General features: G+C 41.1%; 1 protein-coding gene and 1 pseudogene across 29 annotated transcripts in view; one reads left to right on the top strand and one right to left on the bottom strand.

The window, feature by feature from the left end:
- LOC147451633 (lipid droplet phospholipase 1-like) overlaps positions 1-14150 on the bottom strand; it is a 237913-nt gene that overhangs the window by 35482 nt on the left and 188281 nt on the right. For 6 of the 29 annotated variants that reach the window (XM_086517542.1, XM_086517541.1, XM_086517533.1 and 3 more), the window contains exon 6: positions 6241-6288. The exons of 6 other annotated variants lie outside the window; for them this stretch is intronic. In XM_086517542.1, the coding sequence (XP_086373668.1) occupies positions 6241-6288 (48 nt within the window). Of the gene's footprint in view, positions 1-6240; positions 6289-12904; positions 13191-13231; positions 14024-14150 lie in introns of those variants that run through there. 17 more of the 29 variants (XR_015188803.1, XR_015188804.1, XR_015188802.1 and 14 more) reach the window with 9 other exon arrangements.
- LOC147451634 (non-structural maintenance of chromosomes element 4 homolog A-like) lies at positions 3625-4554 on the top strand (annotated as a pseudogene).

Raw genomic sequence — 14150 nt, 5'->3', positions numbered from 1 at the left:
ATAAACTATGCATGAAGGATACTGATCTAGCCTTTGCCTTTGTCTCTTTGTGAGTTCCTACTTTTGTCTTGGGCTTCAAACTCCCGATCCAAACAAAGCATCATGTCACATCTATAACAACAATTATTTGCCCTCGTGGGTACTTAGGTAGCTAACCGAGTACTACTACTATCTTCCTTGTCAAGCTTACCTTTGCCTTTGTCCTCTAGGGAACTTGTGCATTTGCTTTTGGCTTCACAATCTCGAGCCAAAAAAAAATGATGGTTTCCTTGGGAACTTTACCGGTCTATAGGCCGCTAATGGGGGGGAACTGGTTGATCTGCTTTCCATAAGGTTGATGATCGATGTTGGTCATCAATGTTGTCGCTCGCTCTCGAGCAAGGGGGGGCATACTGAAGTTGCAAGATCTAGAATTTGCAAGTCCTTCTTGCACTCCAAGGGGTGGCCAGGCAATCTCCAAGCTACTCCCAAATTTACCATGTCTTGAGCTCCAATATCCATTTCTTCCAAGCTGCCACAAAGCACTTCAAAGGTGGACACAAGGTTTTCACCAAGATGCTCCAGACGCGTTGCACACAGGGCTTCAAAATCCCATCTTCCAAGCCTCTACTCAAGGCTGAGCATGGCCCCTTTATGGGCTCCCCTTCCTCACTCCAATTTGTTGCTCAAAGCTTGGCACGGCCCCTCATAAATTTTGGCTCTCAATTTTTGGTCGACTATCCTCCTTATTTGCGGCCCTAAACAACCCACCCCAAGGTGGACACTGGATCAACCAAGGGTTGGGGGGTGTGAGTGTACATCGTATAAAAAAGCTTGGATGCCACAGACGACATTTTAAAACATAGGTGGGAGGGGGGGTTTTGGTGCCATCACCAATGGGCATTTGAAAATGTAAGGCAAGGGACAATAGAGAACGACATTGTGAGGGGGGGGGGGGGGGGGGGGGGGGTTCTCTTAGCGTTTCAAAACGCAGGCTACATCAAGGGTAAAGGCTCACGGGTAGGCAACAATGGACATACAAAAACACTCAAAGTATCATAGCATTTCAACACGCAGCATGCAAAGGATGAGGGCACGAGGGGCTCCGACAAGCAGTGTTTTGCATGCCGACAACAGAGGGTGGAGGGAAAAGAAGAGGCGCACCGTCAACAAGGGAGGGGGTTCTTCACAGGTTCTCTTCACAAGCCATCTTGCACCACCAAGGCTCTGATACCATGTCAAAGTCAACGATGCGAAAGCGTAGAGACCAATGAGAGAAAGCAAGAGAGAGAGAGAGAGAGAGTGAGTGAGTGAGTGTCTCCTCAACCAATTTTGGCAATGAATAAAGTGATGCTTGTACAATGGGGCAATGGATTGCATATAAACCCATCTAAGTAAATTGCCCTGCTCGACTTTGACAAATAAGTAAAATAAATATGCAATGGATTGCATATAAAGCCATCTAAGTAAATTGACCTACTCGACTTTGACAAATAAGTAAAATAAATATCTAAAAGCTAAACTTAATGGGATCACATTGGGTAGTTCACTTAAGCTTCCATAGCTTTAACATCAAGATTTAAAAAAAAAAATGAAGTCTTCATTTATCGAATGAAGCATAGAGGTGACCTCTATACCATCTATGCCAAGCTGAGACAACATTGTAGCCTCGTTGAGGCTAACAAATGTTGTAAAGTGGTTGAAGAGTTTTGAGTTCTTTGAGTCCTTCTCACAAAAACAAGGTATGCCAAAGCACCTATCGGTAGGGATACCTTCATTGCAACACAATCCAGGGACCAAAAGAGATTCTCCTTGGCATGGATTCAAAATCCATCCCATTGCTACAATCCGATACAACCAGCTCTCCATCTCAAAGCTTCAACCCTAATTTAGGAAGGTTCATAGGCCACCAAAATGAGATCTTCGACGACTCTCTCTCTCTCTCTCTCTCTCTTTTTTTAAAACCATCAACGCGGGGAAGGTAGTAGGGAGAAACTATACACATATCATGTATTTACAATTGTACATTGCTGTACATTATACCCTCGAGGAGCAACCGTGGGAACCACCCCCCAATAGGGAGGAGAATACACCCAAGAGAACGCATCCCATGAGCCTCGAACCCTCAACCTTGGGGTTACATCACAAAGGTCTCACCAATTGAGCTACGCTTCTTGGGTTACGACTCTCTCTCACTTTCTCTCTCCTTGGCTCTAGCTTTAAATGCACAAGGTGCAAAATCTTCTCTTGCATTGAACCCCACAATCTCTTCTAATTTCCCTCACCTGAACAACATTTGACGTTGCTTTGCATAGACCCATAATATTTTTTCTCTCTTCTTGTAAAGCCCTCATTGTCGAAGCGCACAATGGGTAGCTACACTGTCGTCTTTCTCTTTTGCCTTGCATCCCAATAGTGTAGCCTACTCCCTTACATGGTGCATATCCTGCTCGGCCTTGACGGGCAAGCGTAAAGGTGAGCTTCAACCGACGTGTTGCCGACCACCTCCCTTCGTAGCTTGGGACTTTTTATCTCCCTTGTATTTGATGGACGTCCATATTGAGGATAGGTCATGGCTTGTCCCTCACCCTCGGTGTATAGTTGTAGATAAACCTATGTGGCAGCTTGCTGACCATCCACGCATGGACAGTTTGTAGGCTCATCACGAACAACACTAAATTGCATTCAGTATAAAAAGGATGAAGTTGTCTATTGACCAAAGTGCTCGGGAAAAATCATTTTTCCAAACATACAAAATTCCTTTTCTTGAATTTTCCAAGAGGAAATTTTAGAAAATTAGGTCTATTTTTCGAGTTTTTACACTAATTTTCTCTATTTTGGGGCGGAATTTCTCCTTTTCCCCTTGTCTTCAACCAGCATTTTTGAAATTGAAAACGGCACGATATTAAGCTGAGACACATTTTTCCCGAACGAACATTGGACCACACTGAACGAACACTTGGCTCATTTCTCTCTACTCTACTGGCTGTACATCTATTTTATTCATTTCTTAAGGAGATTCCTCTCAAGATTCCTTACGTCAAGGGTTTTGATCTCAGTTGTTTTCTCTAAAACGGGAACGTCAGAATTGAACTTGCACAGGTGGAGATAGTCACGCATGGTATCGACATCTCTAACCAACCCACCACTAAGGTGATGGTGCTGCGAAGGCTAACCCCAACGTTGAAAAAAAAGTTGCCTGCTGCATGTCCCCCCGCTTCAGCTCAGCAAACACATGAAGCACTTCTCTCTCTCTCTCTCTCTCTCTCTCTCTCTCTCTCTCTCTCTCTCTCTCTCTCTCTCTCTCTCTCCGCGTTGCAATTGGCGGCGTCCTCAGCACTTCACTCTCTCTCTTCGCGCGTCCCAACTGGTGATGTCCTCAGAATTCGCATGAAAAGAATCCGTGTAGATTCTTCTCTTCTTTTCATTTACAAAAATCGTAGCGCCTACTAGGTATAGATGAGCACGCAGCCCTGAGAAGCAAGAAGTTTACTGCTAATATTTAGGTTTTGTTCTAGTTTTGCGTCTCCAAATAGAGAGAGAGAGAGAGAGAGCTAGCACTGTGTACGCACGTCAAGTTTGGCGAGATGAGCCGAGGGAAGGGTTGCCATGCTGCCCCTTCTTTCAAGGGGAAAAATCTAATCTCACTATAGGCACCTCAAAGCTTCCATTGCAGAAGGAAAAGAGAAACTTGTAAGTGGAGATAGCAACAGCTTCGACGATGAAATAGCGGATGATCTTTTCACACTTGTACACATGCCAAGAGAGCAGATAGCAGATAGCAGATGCAGAGGCTCTTCTGGATATAACAGTGGCCTTTTTGAATTTTGTAAAAGAGTCCCGGCACGGGAATGCTGTCAAAGCCAGTGATCTTGTATCTGCTATCATACAGAATTTCACGCAACCTGCAAACCTTGATGATCTTTTTGGATTGGGTTGCTATTGGATCTGAAGCAATTTGCATTTTTCATGATGCTCTAGGTCTACAAACCTTGTTTTGCATACGGAAACAGTGTGCAATGAAGAAGGAGATGAATAATCATTTTGCATATGGAAACAGTGTGCAATGAAGAAGGAGATGAATGATAGACAAGAACGTACAAACCATGTTCGACATTTTGCGTCGATGTGGAGGAGAGAAGGATGTGAGCTGGAGCAACTTGTGCTCAGTAGGGACTCACTTTTTCATATCGTAGAAAATATCTTCTGATCTCTCTCTTTTTTGGTGAAAGATGGTCGTGCCCAAAGTATAATACTAGAAGGAAAGTGGTTTGTAGCATTCAAGTATGCTCCTACTGCTGCTGAAACTCAGCGAGTTGAAGAATAGCAACAAGTTGTGAATACTAAATTTGTCTTTAGGTTTGACTTCAATGATTGGATTTTGATGAAGGAGATGGTGGAACAAGGGACACAGCTTATGCCCAAGACAAGTCAGCAGGCTATGGCTTCTCAGACCCCTTCATTAGAAAAAATTCTCGGAATAGAGGCCGCGCCTCATCTGAACCATGCAAATTAACAATTGAGCTGGGGGCTGGTGAGGATGACAGTGAAGGGCAAGATGATGATGATGCATAAGATAAAAAAGCATCGTTGTACATCAACCCTCAATAAGAGACCATTTGTGCTGTGTGTGTGTGTGTGTGTGTGTGTGTGTGTGTGTGTGTGAGAGAGAGAGAGAGAGAGAGAGAGAGAGAGAGAGAGAGCTGATTATCCTCCTTCAAGGTCAAATATGGGACCAGAGATACATGTGATATACTATGTGTGGGACTGATAAGTGACTCTCGATGATCAAGGATCATGGTAATGGGAGTCGCAATAGGAGAAGAAATTATGTAGGTCTAGGTGATGATTGAAAGTATGAAGAAAGCATGATCAGATGTGAGCAATGGGTGAGCACTCCAGAGTGTGGTACTTAGACTCTCAAACTTGTAGTAGGCATAATGCGCATAGTCAATGGGACTCTTTTCCATTGCCCCAATGCCCTACCTTGCATCAAAAGGGAGTGGAAAATAAGCCAAAAGGCTATGGTAGTGCATAACCCACAACCCTCTCCATGCCCATTGCCTCAAATGGAAGAGATTCTAACTCAAGAAGTAGGAGCCTATATGATGTTTGTGTTTCAACTTGGAGAAAGTTTGGAAGAATGCGCATTTTGGACATTCTAAAACTCTTTTCGTGTAGACTCGATTGAGAGAGGAAACTGCATGTTGAAAGAGGTTGTTAATTGGGAATAGAATGTGATTGTAGGACAAAAGAAGAGTTGTACGGAACAATACAAGTCTCCGTAGTTCAGGTATTTACATTAATCCCGTAATACCTCAATGCAAAGCTTTGAAAACAAAGATCTTGCATGAGCACAACCATTTCTCTACAATGTACCTTGTTGAAATCTTATAAAGACTTAACGGATATGCAAAAGTTTCCTAACTCTCTCTCTCTCTCTCTCATGCCCCCGTTAGAATCAATGGATTTTAAAGCAAAGCCACTTATCCTTGTTGAATCGATCTTTAAGTGCAACTCTCTATACTTTTAGCTCTCAAATAAACAGAAATATATGTACATACTCTACACTTATTTCTCTAGTGAAGATTTTATTGGATATGGAAAAAGTGCTTAGGAGGTATGCCTTTCTTAAATTAAGAGTTTAGCTGGCCTGTTTTTTGGTACCAACATTATGATTAAAAGTTATATATCTACCTAATTATTTTCAATTAATCTAATGTAGACCATTAAAATTACACAAGTGAAAGAAGGATACAAGAGTGATGTTGTCTCTTGGATTGCAATGATTGCAAGGTATGATGAACAAGGGAGGTCCTAGAGAGCTAAGAAACTCTTGAGTTTTTGGATAAATGGCAAGAAAGGGACTCTTTCAAAATATGAACTTTCATGCTTACATTTTGAAGGCATGCCACATTGTGTAAGATGCCAATGTCGGCAAAAAAGCTAATGATAGTAGACTTCGGCTGTTCAAAAAATTATTGTTCTTTGAAAGCATACAAATTTCTTGACAAGAGATTCATTTGGGATTATAGCCCTTGTAATGTATGATTTATATACTATGCCTCATTCTATTTTTTATCCCTCCTTCACTTCAACACCAACTAGTCCAGCATGCTTTGTGAAAGAGAGGACTTTGTACATTGATGAAAATGATAAAACCAACCATGTGATTATATAAAATTCAACTATCTATGAAAGATAAAGAAAAAAATTTATTGTTCAAGGAATAACTCATAGTATGGATGGTAGGTAGGTTACCTTGTGTCTTCAATAATCTTGATGGTAAGTCTTTTAAAATAGTAAAAACTGCACACATGTATATAGAGCAAGTATTTCAAAAGTAGTTTTTGTGATACAAAGTGTGTATATATAAACCACCTTTGATATGCACATAAATATATATTGATTAATAGATGGGAGCTTCATGCAACATGAAATGATAATTTGGCCTCTAAATTGTGTAGTGTTGCTTCATGCATGGGAATATTATGGCATGCAATAAGCTCACTTGAGCACACAAAATCTCTCAACTTGTGACATAATGCTCTAAATTAGAAGCTCACAAATTTATTATCTCCGATTACCCCCAACAACATTGTGAGTGATTGTGATCCCAAGTTAAACAGTCACTTTTAGAGGGCTCTATGTTTAAATGGTTGGGAACACGACTCAATATTTGTACTATAGACCATCCAAAGATCACTGAGTAGGTTGAACGAGTTAATCAAGTGCTAGAGAATATGCTACGAGCATGCATTGCAAAAATTAATCCGATTGGAAGATTATCTCCCTATTCTGAATTTTGCTTATAATTAATAATGCCAAGCATGATAGGGTGGATGCATGAATAGGTGGCCCGGTTTTAACCGGTTGAAAGTTTCTTTTGGAGGCTTAAAATTTATGGGGTATTAAACTGGTGTTATGGGCAAGAATTGTTTGAATTAAATATTCGTGTGGAGGATACAAAATCTTAAAAATCATGTGGAGGATTCAAAAACACGTGTGGAGCCCACGTCAGAACCAATGTTCAGTCGAATGTTTTCATGACTGTGACTTCTCTGTATCTTTGTGCCTTTCTCCTTCTGCGCCTTTCTCAGCTCGCTCTACAGTCCCCTGTGCACACTGCTTATCCTTCGCTATGGATAGCAACCTAAGAAAGAGCCCAAGGAATGCAGCCCGACAGGTCTCCCCCACAAAGACCCGACATTCTCCCACGAAGGTATGTCACCTCTCTCTATCTCTCTCTGTGTTGTGTACAGCGGCCCTGTGTGTAGTAGAGTACTGAGGTGTGGATACATTGAGTAATGAGTATGGATTTATTCCTTTCAGAGACAGAAGTTACAGCCTCCTCCCAAAATCAGCCGCTTTGTTCACCCCAAGGATGTGGAGGTGCCATTAAAGGCATTATGCACGACAAAGGAGGATTTTCACAGGGAATATGGGATAAGTCTTGAGGGGAAAGATGTTAGGAAGTTGACAGATGCAGATGTGTCCATATCCGACTGGATGAAAGTTTTCACGTGTCTTCCAGTGAAGGAGAAAAAAGTGCCGATAAAAACAGCAAGGCCCGATCACTACAAGGCACTCTACCAGCTCTACAAGCAGGTGTACCAATCCAAACCACCAAACTATCTGCTAGGAGTCAAGTTTGCACGCGGATATGTTTATTTCGTATTCACAGGTCTGGTAAAGTGGGCTGAGTTTGCATCTGAGGTGGTGAAGAATGTGACCAATGAAGGTCACTTAGATAGGAAAAGAGAACAATGGAAGTTAGAGACTTCCCAAGTATCCACAGGTACCCTAAGTGGTTCTGCCATCTTCTTAGTAAATACCCCATCCGGAAGTACACCAGTCAGAAGTGGACTTTTTGCGACCACTCAATATGCCTTTAGTGTTGAAGTATCCACTTCCTTGCAAGAACTTCTTGTTGAGGTTAGAAAATCTCATGAAAATGTATCAGCAGAGTGTCAGAAGGCTAGGGATTCAGTGGTCAAATCTGTTGCTGATGTGCACTGTTGCGAGGGTGCCCTTGACACCATCCGAATGCACTTCCCTGATGATGCCAATGTACCAACAGGCTTGCTTGACAACCTCCAAGAAAAATTTGACCAAGCAAAAGCCACCCTACAACAGGCACAGGTATGCTTTTAACTCCATTTGATTGTAGTATAATACATGCAAAGTACCATACGGTATGATTTTTCATACCGGTAGGATTATATCATATTCGGTAAGGGTAGATGACAATATCGATAGGATGTTATCATACCGGTAGGATTATATCCTACCGGTATGATTACATCCTACTGGTATGATTATATCCTACCGGTAGGATTTAGGAGATAATCCTACCGGTATGATAACATCCTACTGGTATGGTTACATCCGACCGGTATGGTTAGATCTAACCGGCATGATAAAATTCAACCGGTTTGATGTTATACTTCCGGTATACTGTTATCCTACCGGTATGATGTTACCGGATGTTATCCTACCGGTATGATGTTATACTATCCAGCATAATAACATTATACCGGTGGGATAACATCATATCAGCAGGATGTAATCATACCGGTATGATAACATCATTATACCGATTTTATACATGTTTGACATTGTCTGATAACGGAGGTCTCTTGCCTACAGGAAGAATTATCCAAATGCTTGGACCGTGAGGAAACCTTTGGTCTCTATGTCACGTTTGTGACAAGCATGATTAGTCAACCAATGCTACCTGAAACCATAGTCTTGCCTACACGAGTAACAGCTCCTGGACATAGTGTTGTTCTCATTGATGTGTGCAATGCTTGTGGTGTAAAAATTCATGATCACAATCGCTCAAGCCATGTTGTTCTATTGCTTTGTTCACATGCATACCAGACATTCTGATATGCTCACTTGGCTGAGAAAGGAAAGTGCATGCTTAAGGATTGCCTCGGAGTTATTTCTGTAGAAGACCAATCCCTTCTAAAGAAGAAGCCAGTTGAACCATGCCCAAAAATAGGTGAGAAAATTGTTTCAATGGGTAATCAGGTGGTTGATTTTTGTCTTCTCTGATGTGTTTTCAGAGTCAAGCTGCTTCAGAACTACTGCCGGTAAAGACACAGGGAACGATGCAGTGACGCCTGCATACAAGACACCTGTGGAGGTATTGCTTGATGAAAATGTCCCTAGTAATTCCGAGAAACCTGTTTCAGAAACAACATAAGAAGAACAAAACTTTGAGGTAAAGGAGCAGAGTACGACTGGTACTGAAGAGAAAACCCAGAATGAGGAAGACGATGTGTTGCTAGACATTGGCGTGCGGGTGACGAGATCAAAAACCCCGAGAAAACGAGGCCAACGTGGCAAGAGTAAGTTTTTTCATTGATTATGGCTCTAATAAGTGATCTCTTGCTACACAGCTTTCTAAAGTTGATGGTCGTGTAGATGTCAGGTTGGAGGGAGGTCCCGAGGAGACCCTTGCTCAGCATATAAGAAAGGCAAAAAGAAAAAAAATCGAGAAGACTGGAGATGAGAAGCCTGAAATGGAGCAAAAAAGCAAGGAAGAGGAAGAGACCCAAGGGTAGCCAGAAGAGGAGATGGACATAGAAGACACTAAGGAGATGCAGAATACCGGCACAAATTCTGACCCTAAACCCAGAGCCTGCAAAAGATTATAGTTTGCCCCCCCCATGTTTCTTTTTATGTAACCACTTCTGAAATTAATATAACTTTCTTTCCCATTCGACGTCTCTTTCATCTTGTGCCTAATTTTTGAACATTGTGTGTTTTTATTGTATGATTTCAATATATAGATATGTCTTAATTGCATACTTAAATTTGAGTCTTGTGTAATTTTGCATCTGCAGATATGTTTTCAGTTGAAGAATGGCGCCTTGCAGATAGGTTCCGGGCTGACAAGCAGAATGGTAGGGCTGACATTCGTGCAATATGGAATTGTGTGTTGTCTCCTGCAGTGCTCGAGTTTCCTCCATGATATAGACTAATTAAAAGAATCCCACTGATATGGCCAAGGCCACCACCTCCGTTGAGCGTCCAGCGTAGGGTTCTCATTTTGGACCTTAATGGATTACTGCTCAAGAAATTCGATGGAAAATATGGTGAAGAATTGCCCCACTGGCCAGAAATGCGGTATGTTGTTGAAGGGGATACACAGTTTTGGGTAAGGCCCGATGCAAAAGTGTTTCTGATTTTTTTTTTTAGATGGTTCAAAGTGTGGATATGGAGCTGCTGCGAGTTTGAAGCTCAAACTCACGCTAGCGACAGTGTTCCTTGACCACCACAAAAGATTCAATAGAGTGGTAAGTCAGGCGCAGTGCACAAGGGCCCCTTTTAAATTGGGCGCGACAGATAAACCGGTGTTCCACAAGAATCTCAAAAATTTTCCTGACCTACCACCTGACACACTTATCTTTGATGATTCTGGATATAAGCTAATGTTTAATCCATTGGGGTCATTTCTTGTTTTCCCAAGCTAGAAAAGCAGTCTAAAGAAGTTCGTGCCTGTTTTCTGTCAACCACTATCATAAACTGGCTGGCACACTGGTTGTACTCTAAGGACAGAATTGAGTATACAAAGAGGACTGTAATTTGTGCAGACGGACAACTTGACGACACCTATGTGCGTCGTTTTTATTGGAAATGGCGGATTGACTTTTTCAAGAAGAAAGGAACAGATTTTTTATATAAAAAGAAAGCTTCATAAAGTCTGTGAAGTGGGCGACTTTTGTCGATGTATTTTTTTATCGATGGATGTAAATGGAGAATTACTCAGCCAAAAGGCTCAATCAATGTAACAGAATTCATGTATAATACATTTACAAGCAAGTTGCACGGAAATAAGTTGTATTCTATATTTGAAGTATATTGCAAATAAAAGGAGAGAGTGAGAGAGAGAGTGTGTGATAACGGTATTATATTGGGCATGACTGGTATGATACTGAGAAGAGAGAGAGAGAGAGAGAGAGAGAGAGAGAGAGAGAGAGAGAGAGAGAGTCGGATACAAAGAAGTGACTATGATTCTTTTAAGTGACTGGTATGATATAGGTATGATACTGAGAAGTGACCGGTATGATATTGAGAAGTGACACGAGAGAGAGAGAGAGAGAGAGAGAGAGAGAGAGTCTTATACTGAGAAGTGACTGGTATGATACCGGTATGATACTGTGAAGTGACTAATATGATACCGGTATGATACTGAGGAGTGACAGGTATGATACTTAGCAGTGATGAAAGAGAGAGGGAGAGGGACTAGTATGATACCGGTATGATACTGTGGAGTGACCGGTATGATACTGAGACGTTACACACACACACACACACACACACACACACACACACACACACACACACAGAGAGAGAGAGAGAGAGAGAGAGAGAGAGAGAGTGGTATGATACCGGTATGATACTGAGAAGTGACTGGTATGATACTGAGAAATGACAAAGAGAGGATATTGAGAAATGACAAAGAGAGAGAGAGAGAGAGAGAGAGAGAGAGAGAGAGAGAGAGACAGAGGAACTTGTATAATACCGGTATCATACCAATCACTCCTCAGTATCATACCGGTATGATACTGAGAAATGACTGGTATGATGTTTAGAAATGAATGAGAGAGAGAGAGAGAGAGAGAGAGAGAGAGAGAGAGAGAGAGAGAGAGGAATGTATGATATGGGTATGATACTGGGAAATGACTGGTATGATACTGTATCATACCGGTATGATACTGGGAATTGATTGGTATGATACCGGTATGATACTGAGAAATGACTGGTATGATACAGAAATGATACTGAGAAGTGACAAAGAGAGAGAGAGAGAGAGAGAGAGAGAGAGAGAGAGAGAGAGAGAGAGAGAGATAGAGAGAGAGAAAGAGTTCAGTTTATAGTAATAGGCAGATATACACAAAATTATGCATTATGCATTTCTTAAGATGGTTACAGCTCAAAAGGCATACTATTATAGATAGACTCACTGACATCAAGTGATATTGTATATAGTTTTGAGTTGCTGGGATGGGGTATCATGGGGATTTTGATTGCCCGAACAAGATGTGAATATATGAACACCTCTGGCTTTTTGTCCAAAAGCTCGTAGGTCTGCTCATTTATCATACGATAGTAAAACCCTTTGATAGCATAGGATCCTCGCCCAATGATATTGCCCCAGTCATCTTTAGCGTCTGAATGAAACTCTTGAATAGCTGCAGTGCATTTCACTATATAGAAATCCACTTTTTCTTCATTGTCATTTGGTGCGGGAACAACAAAATTATCACCAACAATAAGAGCTTGACTGAGGGTGTCATAGTGTCCTTCATATGTTGCATCCTCATTTATTTCATCGTCATCGTCTTCCCCTTCTTCTGTAGGCTCCAAAATAAGGTATGTCCAGAAAGGAACGTGTGACTTGCTCACACATCTCCTCCACTTTTCCTGTTTACATGCACTACAGAAACAAGACAGTGAACGTGTTCTCAAAGCAGTTGTATCATGCTTTGAATATGCAGAAACAGAGTGCATTGAGCGGGTATTTTTTACAGCCTTCACATCCCAATTTTTTCCCCTTTCGACATCTCCCAATTCAATCACCCAAAAAATCTTGCTTACATAACAGGCTTGGGATGCATAGGTGGCTATAGCACCATCTGACAAGGCCCGTCTCAATAATGCCACAACATCTATAGCACAGTCTATCTTTAGGCAGTTTGGCTGCAATTGGTATTGAGTTAAAGACCTTTTTATCACTGCTCCCGCACCGTCGTGTTCTCCCTTACCATGTCCGGATCCAAAAAAGTTCCAAGACATTTTCCATCCCATAAAAACACTGTATCTACAATTTATTCAATGGATAGAAGAAGATTAATATACTCTTGGCACGATAAAATTACCAAAAAAAACACGTATTATAATATTACTGATGTTAGACAAGCATTTTATTACAACTTTAATGCCACTATTATAGGTCTCTATATTAAAATCACCTTCAGATAATGTTTGTTAGAACATGGTATACCTGGCAAGGAAATAGAATGGTCTTCTTGCTTTGAATTGTGAAGCTGCTCCATCAGACCATACCCAATGACGTTTTATGTTTAGACCAAATTGCTTTAGCCATTCCGCATGTTTCAGAAAACAGTGTTGAACAAAATGTGTGTCATGTTGCTTGTCATCTAAAATGAAGAAGTGAATTGTCTTGTGGATGTCACCTGCATAATATAAAAGTCAGAAATTATTGAAGGCTTAATACAAAAGAAATAATACTGATCTAGGGTGATGTCGTTACCTGCAATTCGGAAATATGTTATGTGCACAAAAATAGTTACTTGATTTGAATACCAGTGCATGGACTGAATCTCATTTTGTTCTTTGAAACTATAATTTTCAGCAAAGTCAACAACTGACACAACAACATCTTCTGGAAAGCTTTGTATACATTCCTTATATTGTTCTGCTTGCCATCTATACACAAAATTATGCATTATGTATTTCTTAAGACGGTCTTTGAACATGACTGAGAGATCCTGGCATGATATTTCCTTATGTGACAAGACTTTCCTAAAGTCTTCTTCAGACCGTCACGCATAGTTCCTACTTCTAGGTCCTAAAAAATCTTCACCACAATCTTTTTAGCAATAAATGCAGCCTCTGCAGCACAAAAGTCTAACTTATCCGGGCCACACCTTTTACATTGACCACTCAAGCAGGCAAGGGCATGGAAGGTGGACGTATCTGATTTAGGACACAGTATAGAGTCCAATAAGGCTGTCACACTCTTGATAGGGTTTTTTGGTGCCTTGCATCCACCATTGTCTTTGCATATGTTGCATTGACAATGGCAAGCTTTTCCATGCAGACCGAATACAGAACTTCGCATGTGATTTATGGCATCCTTTAGGAAGGACATTTGAACATTTGAAATGCAGCAGCAAGTATATCGGTCTCTCAATTTCCGCACAAAATATGGCTTCATGTACTCAAACGCTCGCTGCCTTATTACAATTTCAGGGTATTATTCTTTGAAGTTGAGAAAGAGCTCCACCTACAATGAAAGACATATATGGTTAAAGAACATTGAAGAAAACTGCAGCTTTTGAGGAAAACTGTTACATTACTATAAACCAGTATTTTTATTTCAAACCACTATGTTTTTTCACTTAATTGGTTAG

Source organism: Adiantum capillus-veneris, chromosome 8 (assembly GCF_014529385.1).
Source record: "Adiantum capillus-veneris isolate H3 chromosome 8, ASM1452938v2, whole genome shotgun sequence".
Classification (NCBI taxonomy): domain Eukaryota; kingdom Viridiplantae; phylum Streptophyta; class Polypodiopsida; order Polypodiales; family Pteridaceae; genus Adiantum; species Adiantum capillus-veneris.
Note: the sequence above shows the minus strand (reverse complement) of the source record. Positions and strands in the feature narration are given on the sequence as shown.